The 24,829-nt window shown below is 40.8% G+C and overlaps 4 protein-coding genes across 4 annotated transcripts; all 4 read right to left on the bottom strand.

The window, feature by feature from the left end:
- Positions 1-2,669: 2,669 nt before the first annotated feature.
- hoxa2b (homeobox A2b) lies at positions 2,670-4,613 on the bottom strand. Its single transcript, XM_085178183.1, has 2 exons — positions 4,074-4,613; positions 2,670-3,600 (listed from the first exon to the last, which is right to left on the bottom strand). The coding sequence occupies exons 1-2, from the start codon at positions 4,471-4,473 to the stop codon at positions 2,912-2,914; spliced, it is 1,089 nt and encodes a 362-aa protein (XP_085034309.1). The 5' UTR covers positions 4,474-4,613; the 3' UTR covers positions 2,670-2,911.
- A 6,031-nt stretch (positions 4,614-10,644) lies between these two features.
- On the bottom strand, positions 10,645-12,666 carry hoxa9b (homeobox A9b). Its single transcript, XM_085178828.1, has 2 exons — positions 11,822-12,666; positions 10,645-11,340 (listed from the first exon to the last, which is right to left on the bottom strand). Exons 1-2 carry the CDS (start codon positions 12,333-12,335, stop codon positions 11,102-11,104), a joined length of 753 nt encoding a protein of 250 aa, XP_085034954.1. The 5' UTR covers positions 12,336-12,666; the 3' UTR covers positions 10,645-11,101.
- A 1,810-nt stretch (positions 12,667-14,476) lies between these two features.
- hoxa10b (homeobox A10b) lies at positions 14,477-16,988 on the bottom strand. Its single transcript, XM_085178827.1, has 2 exons — positions 15,843-16,988; positions 14,477-15,194 (listed from the first exon to the last, which is right to left on the bottom strand). The coding sequence occupies exons 1-2, from the start codon at positions 16,615-16,617 to the stop codon at positions 14,920-14,922; spliced, it is 1,050 nt and encodes a 349-aa protein (XP_085034953.1). The 5' UTR covers positions 16,618-16,988; the 3' UTR covers positions 14,477-14,919.
- Positions 16,989-20,239: 3,251 nt separating this feature from the next.
- Positions 20,240-23,415, bottom strand: hoxa11b (homeobox A11b). The gene is made up of 2 exons (XM_085176575.1): positions 22,122-23,415; positions 20,240-21,160 (listed from the first exon to the last, which is right to left on the bottom strand). The coding sequence occupies exons 1-2, from the start codon at positions 22,720-22,722 to the stop codon at positions 20,928-20,930; spliced, it is 834 nt and encodes a 277-aa protein (XP_085032701.1). The 5' UTR covers positions 22,723-23,415; the 3' UTR covers positions 20,240-20,927.
- Between the last annotated feature and the right edge of the window lie 1,414 nt (positions 23,416-24,829).

The raw sequence follows: 24,829 nt of genomic DNA, 5'->3' as shown, positions 1-24,829 counted from the left end.
TTTAATGGAGCAACGGGTCTTTATGGAATAATAAAGTCCGAGCATAACGCCGCGATCATACTGTTGATTGATTCCAGATCATATTTTTTGGCACTTAAGTCTGCTCTCTACGGCTGACTCGCTGAACACATTAGGGGCGTCTTTTGTTTTACAGCGATGCAAGCTTTGAGTCTATGAATATGTCAGGGCTGTAATCCAAAACAGGGATCATTAATAGATTAAAAAGTCAATCATATAATGCTGAATGCTTCTGTGCCAGCTTCCTCAGTTGTTTCACGGGAGTCTGTGCTACTTCTGCTGCACTGCTTTGAACTCTGACTATATTTTTGACATTTTAAAAAGGAAGAAGAAACAACAAATATGCAGGCTATTTTAAAAGAAAACGACAGAACCAGGAAAGAATGACTTCTTACATCAAGTTAAGTCAGCGCCTCTGGTGCATTTACGGAAAATGGCCTTTTCTTTTTGTTTTGTCACATTGTTTATAAAGATGTCAGTCATTTATTCGTCTTTTTTGACAGGCGGTATCACCCAATCTGGGTTAAAAGACTGAGCCTTTGAACTGTATACTCTGTTGTTTTGGAGGAAGGAGCCAGAAGAGACGAGGCGTTTGTGGCACAGCTTTAGTCTCAGGTGTTGGCTTGGCTGCAGGTAGTTTTGCTGCCACAGCCAGTCAGACTCTGCAAACAGATCACATGATCATTAAACGTTAAACAAGGATTTTTGTTCAGAATCACGATTGAAGTTCTCAGTATTAGAGTTGTTACAAATCATAACGCAAAAGTAAACCTAATCCACGTTTTCTGACGTCACTTCCTGTTTCTCTTTGTCCGAGCAGCCAGCACGTTGTTTATGAGCCTCAAATGCTCTGCGGCCATTCAAAACCTGACCCCCTCCTGACCTGCCGGTAGTTCCTCCCAGCTTTAGAGGAGAGCCGCTTTGACCTCTGACCTCTGTGTGCCTCTGTGTGCCAGCGCATGTGTGCGAGCAGGGGAGGGCTCTTACAGGCAAAGCCATGTATCTAGTTTCCATAAAGCTCTATCTTACTGGCCTGTCCTCTCAAAAACAGCCCAACGCCTTTGGTTCCTTCCCCTTTTATTACACTCATTACAGGGGTCGCAATCCACTGAGTGCACACTGCACTCTAGCTGTTTAAAACACGCAAAACACGGATTAATTCATAGTTTAGTTTATCGTTTTTGTATAATAAGACTTTATTTGGTGTGTGTAAAATAAAAGGTGGGAGATGATCATGTGGACCATTGTTGTGCTTTTAGAAAAGGACGTGTTGCTTGGTTAACACTGGATCTACAATTATGAGTCCACATCCGACTGCTTCTGGGCCTACTGGGTTTAATATTAGGCTTTCACGATTTTGTCCTTGTTCTCAAAACATGCAGAATCAGCATCACCATTTTCAGGAGGACGAGCAGTTCACCGCCTCACCTCACATTCTTTTTTATTGATGCTATGAGGCGCTTAGCCCGGCAGTGCGGTCTCGAAAACGCAGAGGGTGTGTGTGTGTGTGCAGGTACACTGAGCATATAAATGAATATCTCCCGCCTGGGGACTGTTTTCAGAATAATTAATCACTGTGGTGGTTAATTTTATATAGCACCGAAGAATGACTTTGGTTTTTCACCAAACATTTTTTTTTAAAATTCTAAACAGTAAATAATGTATATAAAAAATGGGAGTTGGATGGAGGGGGGGGGAGGGGGGGGGCTTGTGGAAAAAGCGTCTTTAAGTCGAGCAGAGGATCAACTGGTCGGTGTGAGAAATTCCTTTAGCGGGGTCGAACTACCTCTGATCCAGACCAACATAAATTTACCTCAATTTCATGATGATTTACTAAAAAAATAATAATAAACGGTTCATATACATAAATACCTTCAGCCGTTTGACTGATATGTGACCATTGTTCGCAGTCGAATCCGTTTTATAGTTACATCATCCAATTAATTTATAGGCTCAGTTACATAAATTTATATATCAATTTGGAAAAAATGCCTTACGTCTGCTGCTTTGAATGAGTCCTACTTAATTTTACATCATAAAAAGTTTTGAAAACCACAATGGGGCAAGGCGCACGTCTTAATTCAAAGAGATTGTATTACATTGCGGCTCGGGCTATAAACAAGCACCCTCAGTCCTGTGAGTTTTATAGGCAATAAAACGTAATTAGAAAGCCAGGAAAAGTCATAGCTTTTGGCCTGGGACTCCTAGCAGGCAATTCACACAGCAAATTTTCTTTTTCTGCGTTTAAGTATGGAGAGGCAATGAATCTCTCGCAGTGCTTCTTTTTGTGTGTGTCTTTTTGTGGACTATATGCTACCAGACCCACGGCCACGCTGGAGAAATTCTCTCAGCACAATCTATGAACATAAAAATGTAATACAGCAACAAAAATTACACATTTATACAGCTTTTAATTTTAGTTTATATGTGTTCAGTGCATTCACAGGCTAATTAATTTAATGGTAAAATAATCCTTTTATATTAACAGCTTATATTGTTTTTTCTCATTTTTGAGAATCTAATTCATTTCATTTTATGGCCGATGCTCTTAATAATTTTCATTTATTGAGGTAAAATCAATAAGCTCTCTAGAGTTGCTTATTGTGGGCATATAGGGGGGGGGGGAAAAAACCCAAAACGCATCTGAGTCCAATCAATGTAAAATTTTATTTCAATAAAAATATTGTGCTCAATTATAGTCCAAATCCATATAAAAATAAATGTGCACTGTGTCTTCTACCAGCCTACTTTAACAGTCCATACAGGCAACAAAAAAAGAAAAAAAAGCTTTGCTTATTTCGCTTTAACTTACCTCATCTATTAAAAATTTCCACCCTGACGCCCTAAACTAGAGCACAACCGTCTGAGTTACAAATACCAAAGTCGAAACATTTCAATAACTCAGGTTTTGCAGGTCGATTGTTGTGAGTGTTTCTGAGAAGAGGTCGAAAGTCTCGCAGGGTAAAGGCAGGGGACTTTGAGCTGATTCTGACAAACTCGGTGAGAAAGAGGGCGAGGATGAGAAAACTTGGAAATCCCGAAATGAGGCGTCCAGGTCCGGGGAATCGTCATTGTTCGGGCCTATTGTGGACACGCAGATGGGCACAATGGCTGACGGGTTTGGAAAATGTTTCAGATTTTTCTCATTGCTGCTCAGAGGGGTAACAGTTGGGCTTTGGCTCTCCCCATTGTGTGCGTTCTGACAGTGTTGTGAAGTCAAGGTATTCTGGTGGAAATACCTCTCCCTCTCAAAGAGCGTCCCGGCGGCGCTGCCCTCTGTAGCCTGCTCCAACTCGTCCTCCGGCCCGTCGTCCAGGCAGGCGTATTTCCCCTCGCTGTCCCTGTTCTCCTTGCTGTGAGTCTGCCTCTTGTGCTTCATCCGCCTGTTCTGAAACCACACTTTCACCTGCTTCTCCGTTAAATCCAGCAAAGCAGCTATTTCCACTCGCCTCGGTCTGCACAGGTATTTGTTAAAATGAAACTCCTTCTCCAGCTCCAGAAGTTGGGTGTTGGTGTACGCAGTCCTCAGCCTCCTTGATGACCCTCCATCGCCAGCACCACTCTCTGGTGTATCAGGTGAACCTAAAATAAATAAACAATTTAAAGAAATTATTAATAGAAAATCCACTGCAAATATAATAATTTAAAACATTCGTAACAGGGGTGTGTTTGGAGGGGAGAAAAAGCGCTATGGGGTGAAACTTGTGGCAACCAAACACCAGGACTGGGAAGATTTATGGGCCCCAGGCAGAATATGATGGGTCTGCGTGGACAAGACAGGACGGAGGGTGAAGATTAATGAACATGCCAGCTGCTGGCCCGTGTAAGAATAATCTATCACTCTCCATTACTGTCAAACATTAGCACTCTTACACTGCATCACAAGTCAGTGCGTTACTTGATGAGATTAAGAATACTTAAATCAAAATCCTAGACTGGCTCACAAGGGACGCCCACGCTGCACAAGGCCCCAGGATGGAGCTACTTGCAGAGGGAGAATCCGCAGACAATAAGGAGCCTTTTTTACATGGAGGTTATTAATCATCATGTCTTGCCTTGGGGGGAGAAGTAGAGTGGCGAGGAGTCATCCGTCGTCGCAGCAGGAGCAGCAGCAGGAGCAGAAGAAGATGAAGAAGCAGAAGCAGCCTGGTTCCTCTTGATGCTTTTTTTCTCCTTCATCCACGGGTACTCCGGGGGTAGGGACACAGCCTGTAGCGGGCTGAAGCCCTTCTGAGCCTGCTTGGAGCGGCTGTGGCGTGGGTGGACGCTCGGGTTCAGGCCGGGGATGGTCTGCTCAAAAGGAGGAGGAATCAGTGTCGACTGTGAAAGCGCTGAGCTCTTGATTGATGAACTTTGAAATGCATCACCGACAGGGTTAGTGAAAGATGTCAGGCACTCAGCAAGCGACGGCTGGCTGTTGATAAAACCACTTTCTCGCCCAAATTCGTAATTCATCTCCTCCTGCTTGTCTCGGAAAGCTCGCGGGTATTCAGAGGAGAGAAGAATTATAAAGACAAAATATATATCTCTCTATATAAATATATGTTTGCGAGGTTTATTTTGATAAACTACTTAACTGGTTATAGTCATAGGGAGACCTCTGCCATAAACTATTGCTTTCAGGAGGACATGGTCGGAATTAGACCGTGCTGCTTGTCACATGATTGCATCTGCCCAATGACAATTTGGGTTTTTTATCAAAAGAAGCCACTGTCCCCTATGATTGATCGAGAAAGTCTGAGAGGTAACGCCTCATTCCGGGGGTAGGGGTTGCTTTATTTACACATTTTTTTCCCTCCTCTTCTCAGTTTGTCCACCACTGCCTAAACCCCCCTCCCACCTTACAGCACCCCGAAAATGCACCACAAAGCCGTGCACGTCTGCCACGGGAGCGCGCGCCCGTGCGAGCCTGCAGTTCACGAGTGTTTATGGGCATTTATTTCCAGCATGGCGCGTCGCAAATCATTGCAGCAGTCACATTTGTGCCTCATAATACGAAGACGCCCACAGTCGTTATCTCTAGCCGAGACGTTAATCTTGAGAGTTTCTTGAGGATTGACTAGGAAAGGAAAGGAAAGGAAAGGAAAGGCAGCACCAGACACAGCAACATGTCCTCCCCTCCCCCACCGCCCAGACTACAGAGAGAGAAAAGAGACAAATTAATTTTCATATTTTAGTCTGATTTTGCATCAATTACATTTTAATCCCCGAATTATTTAACCTTTGATTGGTTAGATTTAAAGTCTAAATAAAAATGTGATGTATAAATTATTTGAAGTGTGTTTGTGTGTCTGTGTCAAGGTAAGAAAGCAGCTTGGTAATTTAACGTGCATTTGTCACCGTTTTACAGTTTATTGCTCCCTTCCCCTCGTCCAATTTCGTTCATTTTATATCACCTATTGGGATGATGTTGACCTTAGCCGGCATCCATACATTTCAGCATTATTAGTTATAACATAGGGGAGAGCAGAAATGATTTGCCACTGCACTGTGAAGCTTAGGAAAGGTGGGGATCTGATGGCTGTTTATTGCTCAGGCTCTAAACAAAGAGCCCTGGTAGCCCGTGCGTGATCAATCTTTCTCGCCAAAAGGTCTGACAGCTCCCTGCCCTAAGAACACATTTAAACCATCTAACACTCCCTTGGATCATATGTGGCCAGGAAGAGGACGACCTCTCTGTGAGCTGCAGGATGAGTTTTCAATTTAGAAAGGTCGGGATTTCTTTAAAAGCAGGGATGAGACGCATGGGCTTTGCGCACAAAGCTTTTTGCTCTGTTATTTGATAATAAACGATAAATCCAGACGAAATTCTGACCCTCTCACTTTTTTGATCTCAGAAAGGACATTTCTGGCATATAAAGAAAGAAGAGAAGACTTGACTGGGTGGATGGTATAGAAACGAAAACGGAGCAGCTTCTTCTTTCTTTCTTTTTTTCTTTCTTTCTTTCTTTTTTTCTTTCTTTTTTTTTTTCTTTTGTGCATAGGATCAATTGTTTGCTGAGGTGAGTGGGTGTTGGCATTCAGCAGAAATCCCATTCACCACCATACCTATCTCTCTGACAGGAACCATGTAGACAAAGTCTTTGTGTGGCCTGTTTCTGGAATAATTCTGCTTTTACGCATAGAAGTGATTTTATATATCCTCATAGCGTAAAACGGTTTATTATTGTTTGTAAAAATGCGTCCTGAATATGAGACATGAGATCTTGTAGAAAGAATAAAATCATAAAATATACTTTAACATGTCTTTACTAAAAGAAAACTAAATTAAACTTCGGTGACATAGAAATAAATTTAAGAAGTTACAAAAATTAAACGAATTCGACGTAATGGCGGTTAATTCTCTTTCTGAAAATAGCTGCCTAATAATACCTGTCTGAATAAATCACGTCATTCTGCCATTTTTTATTTATTTTTTTTAATTTGCACATCATAATTTTAAAGCACTTAAAGACGCTGTTTACTTATTCTGACACATTTTTTTGGAAACGAAAGAACAGAGCCCTGTTCAAAATATAACCCCCAGCAATATTTGATCATATTATAAATACTGAGAGCTGAAAACGTATATTTCACATTTCGTACTGCTACAAAATTCGAATCGATGCTGTTATCCGTGTATAGATCTTTGACGACCTGAAGTCGTTTTTTTAATTTATTTTATTCTATGTTGCTTGTCCTGAACGGCAGACGAGAAGAGGATGATCCGTGGACGTGAACTGGAGTGGCACGTTTCCCGTCTGTTCTGAAACAACGAGAGACATCTGGAAGGCAAGGGGGCGAAACACTAATGCGTTGTTTTAAAGGGGATATATTTCATTCAGCACATATTCTTTTTTCAGACAGATACCGTGATATTAAATGTATTAAAAAAATAGAAATTTTTAGTAGCTGGAAAATTACAGCGTGTCCATGTGCTTTTGTTTTGGATTTTATTTTATCATTTGTTTGTTTTTAAGCGTGAAAAATATATTTAATAAATATAATAATGGTATATTGTCATGTGTGTAAAATAAAGGTGATTTGGAATGGTGGAGAGGCTTGAGTGTTTGCTGCATCTATTTGTCGTTTGCGCTGCATCATATCACAGCATGCTCTCCCTGCGAGAGGACACTTAAAACGAAATTGCATGGGTGCATTCAAGGCGCACAGTAGCTATAATACTCTGGAAAACACATTTAGGGTTGAGCCTGTGTGTGTGTGTGTGTGTGTGTGTGTGTGTCCTGGAAACAAAGCAGCGTTCACGACGACAGCATTTTCATATTACGCTTTTATTTATTGAGCCGCCTGGATTCATGGGATGATTTGACAGATACTCCAGGCGCACTATAGGCCTGCAAATCAAAAATTATTTTTTCCCTCTAAGTCGACAAGTGAAAATAAATAAATAAATGAAATCTCATAAAATTCCATTTTTGGTGATGAAAGCAAATGAATAAATGGCGTTCATGAATAAAGCTGGTCGTATATATACATATATACACGACCAGCTTTATTCATATATATATATATATATATATATATATATATATATATATATATATATATATATATATATATATATATATACACACATATTTGAAGCGTTTCCTGTGCTTCCCAGTAAGATGACACCTCTCCCACCTATAACCCACTTTTAGGAGACAGCCAGCCTGTCTGTCAGTCCTCTCCCTGTTTGACTCAAGTGGGCTATCTCTGCCTAATCACACCCGTGAAAGGAAAAATGTACATGAGGGAGGTTTTGATGCAAACTGATGTGAGACTGCTGAGAACAAATGGCCGATAAGCATAAACTTTAAGTGAAAGAGTCTTTCCCCTGAAGACTGGATAAATCTGAGTTTTTTTTCTATGGTTCGTCTCAGAGGTCAATCCATTATATCTGCAAAATGTTTGGGCTTCTGCTAACCCAGACACATATTACAAAGTTAACCTCACTTTCCACATTCTCTTTGGAATTTGTCCAAAACAACAGGCTACTGGCACTGAGCATAAGTGGATGGAACAGATTCCCATGTGCTCACGACTTTACTCCTCTGAACTTCTATTCCAGATTTGGCTTACAGCCTCCTCTGCCACTGCTGGTGTCATGAGGTTTGATGTATAGGGGTCACCAAAGGTCACGGCAAACAACGTCTAAGGAACTTTGTTTTTCTGCAGCAGGACTCCCGGCATGGCTGTTTGCACTGACGCTATCCAGCCTAACATTCATGAGGATCAGACCGGAACCTTCGGCCATTTGCACGCAACAGTGTTTTCTTGTGTCTTAAGGAGAGTTCACAGATGCCATAACAGCCCAGTAAAACAGCATATGTATAATGTTTATGTTTTTGAATTTGTCCTCAAAGTATCCCTTCTTCCTCCTCACAAACTGATAAAGACACATACTGATCTACACATGGATGACCGTTTCAGGTGACAGAGGGAGAAATGGAGGAACTGTAGTGAAAGAAGAGGAGCCTACTCACGGTTTTTCAGGACCTCAAGTCTATCATGAGACATAAGCTAACGGCTATGCTCCTGAGACAAACTTAATCATGTGGCAGTAATCATGATCAGTGGAGCATTTTGGTGTAAATTATCTGTAGGCATGTGAGTGCAGGAATAAAGGGGGAGGTCACAGCAAAAATCAAATGTGAGTTTTCCCCTGCTCAGTAGTGCTATTTATCCATCTAGATTATTTTGGTGTGAGCTACAGAGACGCCCGCCTTCTTTTGAACATAATGGAACTAAATGCTACTCACAGACATCTCCAGGGATCGATCCTGAACAGAGGTTTGTGGTGCGGATGGTGCCACAGGATCTAAACATGAGCTTGATTTGCATGATTGAATGATTTTGAACACTACAGGGCACTTAGTTCCATTACATTCAAGAGCATCCCACACCAACACAAGCTAGCACAGTTGAGGAAATAATACGCAAATTAGATGTTGGGGCAAACTGCTTCTCTATACAAATAAATGGCATGATGACAGATGATCGAGATTTTTCTTACATATATTATCTAAAGCATCCTAGTACTACTGCTAAATGACAAAATAAAAATATGTAGGCTTGATTTTGAGTGTAACCAGCCTTTTACTCTCATTTTTGTTGCATGAGATAAAGCCGTATGTGTAAATAATCTTTTAAACTGTACATGGGCTGGATTCATGAGATAACCCCTTCATATTTGCTATATTTTTCTCAAACCAGACAAAACACGTCAAAATTGATGAATAACAAAGTCCGTTTTTAACTATATAACAATTTTTGAAGCATGATATGAAATCATCATAAATGAAGCTGAAACATGGGTTAGATATTTATATTTATGTACACGATATGAAGTAGAGGTCTGAAATCGGTGGGGAGTGGTGTTTAGTCGCATCATCATGAACGCATCATCCTTTTTGAGCACTGCTCTTCAGATTAGCCGCTGCCTCCACCTGCTGGTGGTCAGAGAGCAGCAGCATTCACCAAAGCATGGAGCTTTAACACCATCACCAGCACAGTGTTTGACCCCGTTTATTTGTTTAAGTGTAAATTAAAATAGTCAGCTTTACCAGAAAAAAAATCTGTTTGGTCATTCAATGTTATTTTTTATAAACGGTCATTTTTATTGGCAGATTACTCAGTTTGTCAGACATGCTGCAATAGTGTGTCTGCTGTAGTGACAAAACAACAAGCGGATGCTTTTTTGACCGAGACGGTCTAATTGTTGGTGGGCGGCTGTAAAGTAATTAGACGTTTTAAAACAGACCCATTTGCAACCCAACCCCCCCCCCCCCCCCCCCCCCGTGTGTGTGCGTGTGTGTGTGCGCGCGCAAATGGACAAATATTAGGCTACATATCTGACTATTTGCCCTAGCCTCTGCATGCTTTGCTGTTTTCGCACCTTATAAACAGCTGAGGTTGGCTGTGGTTTATTGTGGGGGGGGGGGGGGGGGGGGGCATATAGCGAGACGATCAAAGGCCCACAGTATCCTGCAGACAAATAAGGAAAATAAAATCACTACAATGGAACAATAATCTCTTTTAACTTTCTCTTAGATACAGGTAGGCCTCTGCTGTTTGCAGTCTAACGCTTTTATTTTGTTTTTCCTTTTTCTTTCTTTCTTTTTTAAGGATTTAAGGATTAAGGACAATTCACGTAATTGTGACCGTTTTACAGCTTTGATACATATATAATTAGATAGATAATTATTAAAATACAAATTTATACCAGCAGGCTTTGACAGAAGACTTTTATGAGTTAGAGAGAGAGAGAGAGAGAGCGAGAGAGAGAGAATGGCTAACTTGGCAAACCTTAGCTTGGGAAGTTTCGGTGGTTCATTTGGGTTGTTTGCGCCATAAAGCTCGAAGGTTACAGCCCAGAACTTGTAGTAAAAGTCTATTTTTATCGTTTTCTTCCTGTAATAAAATATTCCCCCACTTCATTTAATTTGTATATAACAGAAGCAAAAGCTTTAACTTCAAAAAAGAAAAAAGAAAAGATAAAAAAGGATTTGAAAACATTTCACGATCGAAACAAAGGAGCATTTAAAAACAAAATCCTCTAGCACCATTTAGGAATTTAAATGTTGATTTACATTTGTGTATTATTGTTGGGAGAAATTAAATACAAAAATGACATCACATTACTACTTTTCTTAAATGCTACACAAACTACACTTTATTTTAGGTTAAATCAAGAACGATGAGGTATTTTCCGTGTGCGCAATATGTTCACAAATGCATCAAAATCTTACTATTAAAAAAACAATATCAAGTTACCAAAACAATAACTTAAATAATGCAAATAGGTAGCTGAAAGACATTCAGGTAGTCAACAGATCCATGCAAATAACAAATGGCCTAAGGTAGCTATCTGTGTGCGGCAGTACAACACATCTAAGTTCTCATAAAACACTTGTTCCTCTCGATATTATAAGAAAAAAAAACACCCAGCATTGTTTCAACAGCACTAACTTTACAACAACATGTGTTACAGGAACATTAAGGACAGACACCAGTTTTCCCTTTCAACCCCTCACCCCTCCCCTCCCAACCAGGCTCTAATCCCAGGTCTGTCCAAGAAAAAACAAAGAAAAAATGAAAACAGTTAACTGTCTCTTCGCCGGTCTTTGTTTTCTTTCTTCATCTTCATCCTGCGGTTCTGAAACCAGATTTTTACCTGTCTCTCGGTCAAATTCAACAGTCTCGCTATCTCGTATCTACGATCCCGGGGAAGGTACATGTTAAACAGAAACTCCTTTTCCAGTTCGAGGATTTGATGCTTTGTATACGGGCAACGTTTTTTTCTGGTGGGCTTTGCGTGAAGCCAGTTGGATGACGGGTTATCTGGAAACCATGAGACAAGAGAGTTAACGCTATCGAGATGAGTGTAAAATTAACAAAACAAAACAAAAATAAAACAAGTCCTGCTTATTCATTTTACGCACAGTATGACCTTTTTCTTTAGAGACATTCTTTTTGTCTGCAGAGAGGCAATTTTGAGGTTTTTCTCTGGCAACATTTCTGCCAAATTTGGAAAAATGCGCAGAATCTCACGTGAATATTAGGGTTATAGTCACCTTATTTATTATTTTATTTATTTATTTATTTTGGATATGATGTTAATCAGCTAGGAGACCGCTATGTCTCCGTACCTTTGAAACAATGCACTCTTATGATAGCGTCATACGCGTTTTCAAGATGATACAAGCCAATGGCATTCAAAACAATTCCTCCACATTCCCGAAAAATTAAACCCTTTTGCTTATGCTATCTAAATGTTTACATCGAGTGATAATAATAAAAATCCAAACCCTGCATTGCTTACTTGGATCCACCTCCCTTTTTCCCTCTACTGACGGATTCTCTACAGTGGCTTTAGACGCAGTTTCGCAGGGAACCTCCACAAGAGACGCACCGTTTTCAGTGTCAGACAAAAGATGCGTGTGCGTCTCCAAAGTCGTGCATTCCGCAGTCCCAATCAGGGGTTCCGGTTTTATCTCATAGTGCATGCCTGTCGATGGTAATCCCGTCAAACACAGGGACGCAGAGACCGGATCCAGCGCCCAAGAGCGCGTAAACATGCCATCGCTGTCCCCACTCGCGTAAGGATGATGTATATATGTCGGAGCGGCCGTGTTTGGAGTGTGGGCCGAGATGGCACTCCAAGAGCCACCAAAAATAGAAGATTTCGCCTGCAATGGGCAAGACTCCTGTCCGCCATATTCGGTGACCACCGCCTGCTCCACCCCTGCGGCTGACGAGGAATACCTCGGTGCCATATCTTCCTGCTCGGGAAGAATGCGCGAGTCAATGTAATAACTGGTCCCCAAAGTCGACATTGCAAAGACGCAAAGTCAGAAAACGGCACTCTACAGTCCTGCAGCGTTTAGAAAAAAACGTTTCATTGCATGATAAGCTGCTGCTGTCGTGCGCCAGCTAGAAACTCAATGCGTCCAGTAAGTTGAACCTTGCCCAAGACTGGATAGGGCGCCCCAAACACGTGACCGTGGGACAGAACAATAAATAATAAATCAGCCTAGCTCTCGGCTAAATGGCCACCATTTTCCCCCACCATATTTTAATAGCAAATCCCCGCGCTTTTATTGGGAACTATTTCGTTTATAAGCAATAAACGTTATGATTTTTGTCAAGAGAGGGTATGTTAGTGTAATTAAATCTAGCTGTAAATAGGGACGGGGGTAATAATCCTTTAAAGTATCCATTTGTAAAATCATCAAACAAGGTCTTCAGCTGAATATATAACCCTATGATGCTGTTTTATGAATACATACATACATACATACATACATATATATATATATATATATATATATATATATATATATATATATATATATATATATATATATATATATATATACATACATACATATATATATATATATATATATATATATATATATATATATATATATATATATATATATATATATATATATATATATATATATGTATGTATGTATATTGTATGTATGTATGTATTCATAAAAAAGCATCATAGGGTTATTTACCCCCCATCAAAAAAACAGACTGTAATACTTTAATGACCTCTATAAAACTTCTAATATGTACAAAAATGAGGCTCGTGGTAGCGGCAGATAAAATATGTCAAGATTTTCCTTTTTTATATATACAAAAGCAGCAAACACGTCATTAAAGAATCACCAGGCTTTGGAAGATTTAAACATTCTGGGACAGTTTCCAAAACGCACATAGTTGCGTCTGCGTGTCTGTGGGTCCACTTTGAAGGCAATCTAAAACGGAAAGTGGGATGAGGTTATTTGGGTGCCATATACCAGGCCCCTTTTATCACGGGCAATTGGGTTGTTTTTCTTAAGGTTACAACCTGGCTGTCTAAGCTAAATATCACCAATAAAGCTCAGCCTTTGTGTCCTTTCTCTGGCTCAGGCAGACGCATCCGGCATTTCGAGGCAACTGGCAGACTGCAATGATCATAACCGAGGCCTTGTCTGTCCTTTCCCCCTCTCCAGGACGCATACCACTGCGAATTCTTTCATATTCCTGCTTCCAACACTGCTCCTTTTACACACATGTACTCACAATCATACAGAGCGGTGACCTTAAAATTATGGACGTGGTTAAAACTTGGTGTTTCTTTTTATTATTTTTAATTCCCAAAGTGTAGTCATGTGGACTTGGCTTTATAACCAAAAAGGAAAAAAAAAAGTGGTCTATCCCCTTTGCGCAAAGCCATAAAACACATTATTGCACTTTTTGGAATAATACCTTTTATGCCTCTGAAGCAGTGTGCGCCGAGCAATTAATAAATGCAATTAGTAATTAAGAGCGATTCACTTTTCATGATGCGAAGAGTTTTACTGAGGTAATCAAGGCAGTTTTGTGTTGTGGGAGAAATAATATAGCCCAACAACATGAGACTACCTAAACCACTCCACAGCCCGCTCTCCTCTTCTGGGGTTTTTGATTTCTTTTCTTTCTGTTTTTTAAGTGTAAAATTTTGCTTAACTCTAGCCTGTTTTATTACTAGTAACAACTTTAGAAATTTCCAAAGGCGCAGAACTCAGTGTACAGACAGTTAGCAACCACAAGTTGATATCATGCACCAAAACGGCTTTACAGCCACCCATTTGGAGCTGCTTTTCGTCAAATTAGTCCGAGTGCGTTATTGCTTAGGCGTCTAGATTATGGATTTTACTATTTAAAAAGTTGAATGCAAGAAACCCCGACGTAATAACAATTTCAGATAGTTCAGAAAATCGCAATCAAAGGAGTCACTGTTACTCCACGCTTTGTGTGGCACATTTAGATGTAATGTCAAGGACAAAAACAACGACGTAACAGGCATCTGCCGAAGGCCTATGAAGAACGTCAAAGTGTAAAAAAAAAACAATTTAAAGTACAAAGAGCACAAATGCATTTGCGCTGTACCGGTGCCAGCTTTAAAATTTAAACAACCCGCAGCTCCTGCTCTGGTTTTGTGAATGAAATAAGAAGGCTGCAGTTGCATGGATGGGTTTTATTCATTTGACCAGCAAAATGTGCAAATATTAATCAAATCTCTGGGCTTCTTTAGCACTCACACAAATACCTACATGTAACTGGAACACAAGTTTCCCCAAGGGTTAGTCCAGCATGCAAATTCCAATGGTTCACTCAGGTTGAATAAAGAATATGTACAAGCCTGAAGCTCTGAAACACTGTGGTCACATTCAGAGTATTCAGCTGATCACCGTTACAAATGTAACTATTTATAAATACAAACACGACAAAATAAACCAGACATGAAAACAAAAATCATTCAAAAAAGACCAACAATCAATAAGTTAGCAGTAGGATCCTATTTTCATTCTCACAGTTGGGTGTGGGGTCTGCACAGGCGTCCTTGGCATGGATGAAGGAGGGCGCCAAAGACGCACAGTCTCATGAGAAACTGAAGCTGCTGGAAAGCTCTCGGATCCTGTTTTCCCGGCTCATTTTTTTCAGTTTCATCCTCCTGTTTTGGAACCAGATTTTGACTTGCCTGTCAGTGAGGTGGACGCTACGGCTGATCTCCAGACGGCGCTCTCTAGTCAAGTACATGTTGAAGAGAAACTCCTTCTCCAGCTCCAGAGTCTGGTGTTTGGTGTAGGGGCAACGCTTCTTTCGACCACTCTTAGCTGTGAGCCAATTAGCCGTACTTTCCATCTTTCCATCCCCTACAATGAAAATTAGCCAAATATTAGGCAACAGGTGTGACAAACGTCATATTCATTAGAAATCATGAACGGATAACATTACATAAACAACATGCCAGTGCCCACACATGAAAATGTTCACTCAAATAATTCCTCAACTATACGTATTTATTGCAAATGTTTGCACTTGCAACTGTTAGTAAAAGTATATATGTCCGCGTACAATGTCAGATATTTGAGATCTAAATGATCGGCACTTGGATTTTACGCACAAATATCCGAGTGACTGTAAAGCTGCAGATCAGCATCTTACCAGAAACTGATAGTAGCAGTGTAGTATATATATATAAAATTAAGGTGTGTCTTAAATAACAGTTAATTATATTATTAATAGTTGAAATAAATACACGAGGCCTGTTTTAATATTTTTTGGGGGATTTTTAGTTTTAGTTTTTTTCCTTCGAGAGAGACAATAGCTCTGCATCTCTGCTCTAAATAAGCCACGTTTAATTTTGCTTCCTGTCTGATAAACTTCTAAGTGCCTGACAGTTCCCCAAAAGCACCAATCTTCCTCGCGTATTTTTGCAGTCAGAAATCATACGTTTTAAATCAATGATCGCATCTCCTATTTTTTTAGTCATATTTCTGCAGCTAATGCCAGCTCTTCACCTTTTACGAGCTTTTCTGGACACTCCGTACTGCATGTCTCAGTTGGTTCGGGGGAGGACGAGCCTTCCGAGGAGAGGCGGCTGTCCTCTCCTCTGGCCGGGGCGCAGGGCGCAGGGACAGGCGCCTCCTCGTGGCCCTCTCCATGCTCCGACTCCGCAGAGGCAACCGGCGGCTGGGAGGCTTGGCTGTCCAAACGGGCAGGTCGTTGCAGAGTGAAGTGATTCATGTTTGGCTGGACATCGTGATAGAGCCTGGAGGACGTGTATGTCTGAGACAGGCGGAAGTAGCCGGGGACTGGCACCGTGTTGCCGCTACCCGGGCAGGATGCGCTCGAGTAGGATATGTCATCTACTGTCGCTCCTTTAGGACATTTATCAGACTCATAAAGGCAGTAAGCGCTCTCCTCTTTTATACTCGGCGAGAATGAACACTGAGCCATATGCTGGGCGCTGGGCTGATCCACCCGACAGGATCTCGACGTTTCCAGCCACGTTTCCATTCCTTGAACATACGAAGCAGCAGAGGGGATCACGCTTTGGGTCGTTGGCTCGTTGCGCTTACCGATCCCCGTGAAACAAGAGCCACCGGAGAGTCCATATGAATATTCCGACGCCGGTGGCAAATACACGCTGTTACTTTGGTAATACGAACCGCTGTCGGTTCTCACGTTGATTAAGGAGTCCACAAAAAAGGAATTTCCAGCTTGGTTGTTGGGGCATGACATCGCTGTGGTATAATTTGACGGTGGATGAAGATAGCCCTTTCTGGCTGACATTTCTTGTGCAAAACATTGCTGAATAATTACTGATACTCACGCTTCTCACTGTAGCCTGTAGCCAATTAAAACACCAGGCGACTACAGACTCCTCCCAGTCCCGATCAGGCATCTCCACTGTGTCATATATTTTGTTTTAGGCTAAGTAAAGAGAAATTTTGAGGGGGGAAAGTGGTGTATCAGATGGGTTTAAGTAAAATCTTTAAATCTCCTTAAACTCTTGCACCTATAAGCCTCGAGGTGCCTGCCTTAAGTTTAGCACAACAACTGCTATTTGAAAACTCAGTTGTTGAAAGCTGTCCCTAACCATTATGTACAATGCATAGCTTTATGGCCAGTTTTACAGCACTGTAAAATGAGGGGTTCTAGAGGTGCCTCTGAGAATCTCAGGATGCGTCGAGGATCCAAAATGTGTGTGACTCTTTGGTCCAGGGACTCTTAAGCTTTCTTGTGCTCATCTGATTGTTAATATTATTGGCCAGAACCTTTTAAAAATTTCTCATGGACTGTCCAATAGCAGAGTGGACAGCTGCTCAACTTTGTCGCATTCATGCCAAAACTTCAGGTCACGTTTTGGTGTGAATATTATGGATTAAAATGTCACGACAAGGCAACTTTTATTGCAGATGCTCTGCTGAGCATTTATAAGGGCAGCGAGCAGGAACACTGAAGTAAAGGCGCCACAGTTGAACAATGCCCTGGAGCTGCATTTGCGTAATCGTCGCCTAATAGTGGCAATACTGCAAGGAAGGTAGTTTCTTATTTAACAGATTGGAACTTGTTAATTCTACTGTTATGTTCGCCACCGCTGGGATGCCGTATTTTCTCACCTATTTATTCCTTGCTTCTTCAGAAACACCAAGGTCCATATGCACATACTCCACTTTTTATTAGCCTAATTTTAAGCTTAGTGTCATATATATATATATATATATATATATATATATATATATATATATGGAGATAGAGAGAGATGCTGTTAAGTATTACGTATTTAAAATAAAAGAATAAATAAACAAATGTATAAAGATATTTCACTTCTCAGGAAACAACAAGTACTACTTTAAAAAAAAGTGCTCCAGTAACCTCACACGGATCATATCCCAGTCGGCCGGCCAAGCAAGCAAATCGAGGATCTTAGTTTATTTTTATTTTCCATTTTATATCATGACAAAGTCAGTTAAAGCTAGTTAACAATAAGCGTTGGGTTAAAAGCAAAAAAATAAAAAACAAAAATAATACATTAAAGCACGCCTTTAAATAAAAATAGAAGCTGAGTTTGTGGCCGAGAGATTTAGGTCAGCCTAAAATGTCGCTTATCGTGGGGTTTATCCTAAAATACAACACCGGTTACGTCTATCTCCCTTTAAGCCTGGAGCCATAAAGTCTAGAAATCAGAGCTGCAGTTTATATACAGCCATTTTATATGGCGGCAAACGTGCAGCAGTCTTGCTGGAATGAATGAGAATATCCATTAACCCTCTGGATTATTTCTCGTCAGGTCTAAGTGTGTGCTGCGCGTCTGCTGATTATTATCATTCCCTCATATTATTATTCACATAAAACATAAACTTAGGTGTAAAAAGGGGGCTTTTTACTTATCTGACTTTATTAAATAAATGTTAGAAATCGAGTGAAAAGCACGCACAGCTACGCACGCATGCACAAAGGGACAACAAAAGTAACCAAACGAACCATGGCTTCCACTTTTTAAAAGATTTGTATTGATCCCATAGCGTGTATCCAAGGATGATCAAATCCTCTCCCACTAAATGAAGTATGATCTACATTTAAAAACAAAACAAAACTGTATGGTGTTGTAAAAATTAGTGACCCACAAACTGTTTGGAATATAAACCTTTGAGATTTTATTTCTTCGTGCGCATTAGATATGCCCATTACGTTGCACAATTTCAACCTGAGAACTGCTGAATTGAATATACACAGAAATAAATTTTCTGCAGAGTTTTCTTGCGGAACTTTTCCAGAAATCTTATTATTATATGATAACATACAATAAAACATCTTCAGGTCAGTTATATGCAGACAGAAATGATTCTGGATGTTGTGGGAAAATATACTTTCTTAAATCACAAGAAGAGAAGGGGAAAAAGAAAAACACATCCCTGTCACTGTGAAATGAATATGACAGTATGTCTGTGCCTACCTTAACAATAAAATCCTGAGGTGGTTACATATTTTAAAGCGGCTGAACGTCGAGTCAAACTTCCTTCATATCTCAATTCACGGCAATGACATTGATCTGAGGAGCGCCACCCAGTGGGCAAACACAACAGGCCCACACTGGAACGCAACACCAACGGAATATTCCTACCACGGCAAGATGCTGATACAAATGAGGCCGGAAAGGTCCGTGAACACAAGTTTCAGTGCTCCCAGCCGTTGTTTTTCAGGCCCTTAGTCACAGTTAATAACCTTGGTCTCAGACGCTTTATTGCACTGCACTCCAAACGCTCCAGACGAATCCGCGTTTTATGGCCAAGTTACTGGAGCAACTGGGAGGATGTGCAGCAATCAAAGCGGCATTCCTGGGAGCCTCACAGGATGCACAGTATAAGGAAGGCTACAGGGCCCTTATTAGCTTATGACAGGCTATTCAAGTTGTTTTCAGGGCCCTAGTGCTGATTATAAAATCACATTGAACACTTTTTCTTTTTTACCATCTTTTCATGTGCAGTTACCTCCGTTTGCATGTAAGATTCCCAGCTTGTTTATGTCCTAACATACTTGTGTAAGGTCTTTGGATTAAATCACTCCACATAATAAATAAATGATGATACTGTTGGTGGTGACTGTACTCACAGTATGGGGTTTCTCCGTGTCTTTATTTACCCCATGTGCTACTGCTGGTTCAGGCTGACACCGGCTGACTTGAGCGTCCAGTAACAGCTACAACACTTCGTGGAGCCACATGAGAAAACAGATACATTTGTTTTTTTGTTTTTTAATTAGATCTACGCGATTTTTTAAGTGTCAAGATCGTTTCAGATTGACTTAATAGGAATGTAAGGTCAAAAATAAGCTTTTCCACATCCCCCTCCCAGAAATGAATGAAAGCCTTGTAACGGATATCAAATAATAACTGCAGAGGATCTGATTTCCAGCCACGAGGGAATAAAAAGCTTCAGACCTACATATCATGCATCTGATACGACCCACGTGCTGGCATATAAAACAAAATATTGGATTATGTTTCTTTTGGAGGCTTTGCTCTTTTATCAGAGGTTTGCCCTTTGGATGAATTTGGAAAGTAATCCAACTTTTACGAGCAAGGGCTCAACAAAGCGCATGTAGTAGGGTCAAGCCCAGATGTTAAATATCAGTGAATCTCAGACTCACGGGGCGACCGTGGCTCAGGGGGTTGGGTAGCTCAGGGGTAACCGGAAAGTCGCCGGTTCGCTCCCCGGGCTCTCTGTCCTGGTCGTTGTGTCCTTGGGCAAGACACCCTACCCCACTGCCCACTGGCGTTGGCCAGAGGGGCCGATGGCGCGATATGGCAGCCTCCACCAGTGAGTGAATGAATAGTGGCATGGTAAAGCGCTTTGGGTGCCTTGAAAAGCGCTATATAAATCCAATCCATTATTATTATTATTCATTAAGTGTATGAGACGAACAAATTTGTATCAGATTATGACTTTACTCATTCCACAACTATGCAATGCCGTGGCAAGCGTTTTTGGACCAGCTGATCACTATCAATGGTGTCAGAAATCAGGAGGGGGGTCTGTTAGTAACTCCAAAACCTAGAAAAAAACGTTTTTAAATCCCCAGACTTCTTGTATTTGCACAGGAACACTGAAAAGATGGCGGGGGGAAGTCAAACGTTTCGGCCCGCAAAAGATGTGTGTTCGCGCTAAAATTGGGCCAAATCAAGATCCATTAAAGGGGACAGAAAGATACACGTGCGTGCGCAAGTAAACTTTAATCATATAGTGGAAAAAGGATAGGATTTTTTTTAAATGCATCTTGATGTATATTATTAAATAAAATGAAGGGAAATCATACAGATGCGTAAGCACCCCCATGCAACCATTAGACTTTAACATCTGTCGAGCTTAATAATAATAATAATAATAATAATAATAATAATAATAATAATAATAATAATAATAATAATAATAATAATAATAATAATAATAATAATAATAGAGCAAATTATGTTAAAGGTGTATAAATAATTATTTATGGAGAGTGGCACTTTAAAATCTCGTCCTCCTGTCCAGGTAATGATATAGATGTGTGTGTAAAAGAGAGAGGTGTGTGTCCGCTGTCTTTGTTCAGTTTTTTTTTTATAGCAGGGGGTTCGTGGTGTAATACTGTAAACGGTCTCTGTTCAGTTTCTTCTCCTTCATCCTTCTGTTTTGGAACCAAATCTTGACCTGGCGATCTGTCAGGTTGAGCATCCGCGAAAGCTGCAGACGCTTCTCTTTGTTGATGTAAACACTGAAGAAGAACTCTCTTTCCAGTTCCCTGATCTGATATTTGGAGTATGGACATCTCTTCTTGCGCGTCCTCTGGCCACCTGGAAGACAACAAAAGGCAAAAGATTGTCTCTTAAGATTAACATGGACCCCTTTGCACCCGAGTGAGATCGCCAGTGTATTTCTCGCTGATAAGTTCAAGTATCTTCCCCCTACACTCAGGCCTACAGGATCAAGACTTGTAAACAAAGGCTGGGATTGATAGTAAAACACGTTGGGCACTAAAGATTGCCTGTCGGAAGTTGTGAAAGCGTATTGAAATCTGTAAAGTGAGGAGGGGGGGGGATCATCTTGGCTGTTTTGGGGATTGAAGGCGTAGGCCTAAACGACACATGGGAATATCATGTATCTGATATTCTTTTACTGTTCCCTATTGATCTCGCTGTGGGTAGAGAGCTGTTATTTTAGCTTTAGCACTGTAAATGCTGTCATGGAAAGCAGCTGGTGCATTAAAGCCTTGCAAATCCAGTGAATTTGTAAATATTTATCCAAAGACGCAGGGTTAAGCCTAAACTCTTGTCCAGAGTCAGATTTAAACGCCCAACGCACTCCACTTTACACTGCGCGGAATAAACAAGAAGGCTAAATCTTAAAATGATCCAAAAATGGCTTATAATCAATGCAGAGGCTCTGTGGTGTGTTTAAAATATCTAGGTCGCTGTTAGGCTGTTATGTCTGTAGTTTTTTTTTTTTTTTAATAAAATAAAAATTAACATTTGGCATATAAATGTTTTACAAGGTAATTATAAAAGTCCATACAAGCACACAAATGAAGGAGAAAAAACAGAGGCCATGTTGGAAATCTTGAAGACGAGCTTAACGCCAAAGTCTTCACGGCCAATTTCAATCCCAAGCACGTGATCTTGTCGTTTATAACATAGTTTTGTTGTAGGGTAAATCTGCAGGCCCGCCATAAACCTTACGTGCTTATAAAACTGCATATAAAAAGCTTTAAGAGCAAGGCGTAAGATTTTTCTCTGTGCATTAAGCAGGTTCACTCACTGTTGCTTTTGCTCTGCTTCTCCTCGCTGTGGCCGGAGGACGACTTGGGGCTGCAGCTCTCCGCCGTGTCGGAGCCCGGGTGCGCAGGAGCTGGGCTTGCTTTGGCGTGTCTCTCCGTGTCTGTCGCGTGTGCCGTCGGCGTTGCGCCGTTCTCTGCGCTCCCGTAGGCAGTGTCGAAAAACTGATCGAACGCCTGTGGCAGGACCCCGTTTCTGCCAACGCTGCCATAGAAGCTGGGCGTCGGGTTGGACGAGCTGCAGTGGCTGGCGCTGGGGCTGCCTTTCACCAGGATCTCTCCCCCCCGAGAGGTCGGGCTCGTCCAGCTTTCCCTGTGCACGATGTCCTCAGCGAAGCAGTGCGATAGGCTCCCCCTGCTGTGGTGCCATTTACTTGAAGTATCAATGCCATAGTCTCTGAAAGCCACATCTCTCACGGATGGGACCTGTGGCAGAGCTGAGGACTGGTAGGAGTATGTCATGGGGCAAGAGGACTGGCTCTGGGTTAAATAATGAGGGAGACCCGAGAACTCTGCTCCGGAGACGTAGTAAGTGCAACTCGGTAAATACATATTGGAGCCAGAGATCCGTTCATCAAAATCCATATTCTGTGGCTGAAAACGTCCTATAATAATCCTTGCATAGTTCCTCCGCGACGCTGCGCTCCAGTCACTTTGAGGCAGACTGGTGGAGCAGAAATCCTTAGACGTACAAGCTGACGTCGGGATCCATCTCTATCCATTCCTGAGGGCCAAAGCCATGTGACCACTGGCACAAAATGACAGATAGCCTACGTCTCAACGTGTAGGTTATATGAGTGAAAGAGTTTATGAAGTCGATCTTTGGCCGTGTGGAAAAGGAAAAATACTGAAACGGAATTTTGCTCAGAACTATTTTGGATATGCTGGAAGAGCTGAGCCTCTTATACACTGATTTTCATTGTTCCAGTGGGGTTATCTGGCTGAAGGCCTATTAGTACCATGCTACAGGGTGGAAAACCCCTGAATTATATAAATTTTTACGCAGGCCAAGCATACCTGCAATTATATTATTTTATTTTTTATTTATTTTTTTGGTTCTTTCTTTCTTTCTTTCTTTCTTTCTTTCTTTCTTTCTTTCTTTCTTTCTTTCTTTCTTTCTTTCTTTCTTTCTTTCTTTTTACTGTTTTTAAACCTAACATTCGCCTTAACCCCGACCTCAGCACAGACGCCTGAACGCTTTTGAAGATGAAGATCAGGTCTTCGGCCGCGTCAGCAGCAAAGATACACACCCGGTTACGCACGTAAGGGTTAAACTTTGAGACACAGATGACAACATTTAGATAGAACAGATTATCTGTTGAGTTTGATAGTTTGACAGATTCCAGTTTTGAAAATAAAAAAATGGTGCTCAGTCACACATGCGTCAATTTATTAATAAATCAGAAGCCTGTAAAATGGGATTATTTCTTGTCTGCGAATTTAATGTAGCTCCTCTGGTTATATGGCGACCAATCAAGTCCACAAGTGTGGGGCGATGCGAGACATTGTGTACTTTTGTTTTTCAGGCATCCGCACAGATTCACACCCCGGAGCAAACAGATAACAGACTGTGAGGCTTTTTTTTCCATTATATTTTTATATTTGCAAAGTTTTTTGTTCAGACCAGCATTTCCATGATCGTTAAAACACACTTTTCTATTTAATACCACATTTCCCCCAAAAATATATTGAACCGCAGTTTTTTGTTTTGTTTTTTTGATTTTGTTTTTGCGTAAAAGTTTAAAAACCTTTTTTCACGCCTCACGTGCTTTCACCTGTTTGGGGAGGTTATAGTATAGCTTATTAGCATAATAAGGTGATTGATATATATATATAAATATAGCCAGCGTGTTTGATGTTTAATGTAGACATTTACGTGTTCATGTACTATGGATAATAGAGGTATTTGTCGAAGGGGTTCCAGTCTTTGGATCGCTTGTTCTCTCATTGCAACGCCCAATATAAACCTTTGGACACGGGCGATTTCCCACACTCCAACCCATTTTCATTTGTCATCACTGCTGACTAAGTGGGCACATGTGTCACATATCACTAAACCCGTTGTGCAGCCAATTTTAGAATTTCGTCCAAATATATCAAAGCCTGTGAATTTGTCATCTGCACGGAAGCATTAAGAGACTCTAATATTTCACCCACGTGGCTGTCTCGTTGATTTGAACGGACTGCGTGTGCTTATTGCTATGGCACTAATATTAATTTCATTGTTAAAATCGTCTCGAACATTTTCACCCAGTTTAAATTCTTTTGCTAATTATTCGTCCCGTCGTATTTATAGCAGCATCTGTATTAAACCGAGCCTGCAGGTGTGAATCGGTATGTCACATCCTTAAATCATGTTATATTTAAATAGATATTCAATGCAGAAAAAAAGGACATGCAATGTTAAAGCCGTACATTAAAATATAAATTGACACACTAATTGATACGAGAAGGCTTCGCTGGAGGCTGTAATCGTTTACAAGCATGCTTGTCTGCGAGAGTAGATTTCTAGGTGTTTCCCATAGTAAAGAAAATAAATATAGGAAGATGGACACTTTATTTTTTTCTAGAATGACAATTTCATTACATAAATGACAGAAAATGTTCATTTAGACAACTAAAATGATGTATTATGTCAGCATAACGAGTGGGTTGTAAATTTTAATTAAAATATTTAATGATTGATTGATTT

This window comes from Neolamprologus multifasciatus, chromosome 11 (genome assembly GCF_963576455.1).
Source record: "Neolamprologus multifasciatus chromosome 11, fNeoMul1.2, whole genome shotgun sequence".
NCBI classification, from domain to species: domain Eukaryota; kingdom Metazoa; phylum Chordata; class Actinopteri; order Cichliformes; family Cichlidae; genus Neolamprologus; species Neolamprologus multifasciatus.
The sequence above is the reverse complement of the archived record's forward strand: the minus strand, read 5'-3'. Positions and strand labels throughout refer to the sequence as shown.

Bases quoted from the DNA above. Each gene is read 5' to 3' on its own strand.
- hoxa2b (XM_085178183.1), bottom strand. From the start codon at position 4,473: ATGAATTACGAATTTGGGCGAGAAAGTGGTTTTATCAACAGCCAGCCG. The intron at 3,601-4,073 runs GCAAGACATGAT...TATTTATTTTAG, and splicing joins ACTCTACTTCTCCCCCCAAG to GTTCACCTGATACACCAGAG.
- hoxa9b (XM_085178828.1), bottom strand. From the start codon at position 12,335: ATGTCGACTTTGGGGACCAGTTATTACATTGACTCGCGCATTCTTCCC. The intron at 11,341-11,821 runs GTAAGCAATGCA...CATGGTTTCCAG, and splicing joins AAAAAGGGAGGTGGATCCAA to ATAACCCGTCATCCAACTGG.
- hoxa10b (XM_085178827.1), bottom strand. From the start codon at position 16,617: ATGTCAGCCAGAAAGGGCTATCTTCATCCACCGTCAAATTATACCACA. The intron at 15,195-15,842 runs GTGAAGAGCTGG...TTTTCATTGTAG, and splicing joins TCCAGAAAAGCTCGTAAAAG to GGGATGGAAAGATGGAAAGT.
- hoxa11b (XM_085176575.1), bottom strand. From the start codon at position 22,722: ATGGATTTTGATGAACGGATCTCTGGCTCCAATATGTATTTACCGAGT. The intron at 21,161-22,121 runs GTGAGTGAACCT...GTTGTCTTCCAG, and splicing joins GAAGCAGAGCAAAAGCAACA to GTGGCCAGAGGACGCGCAAG.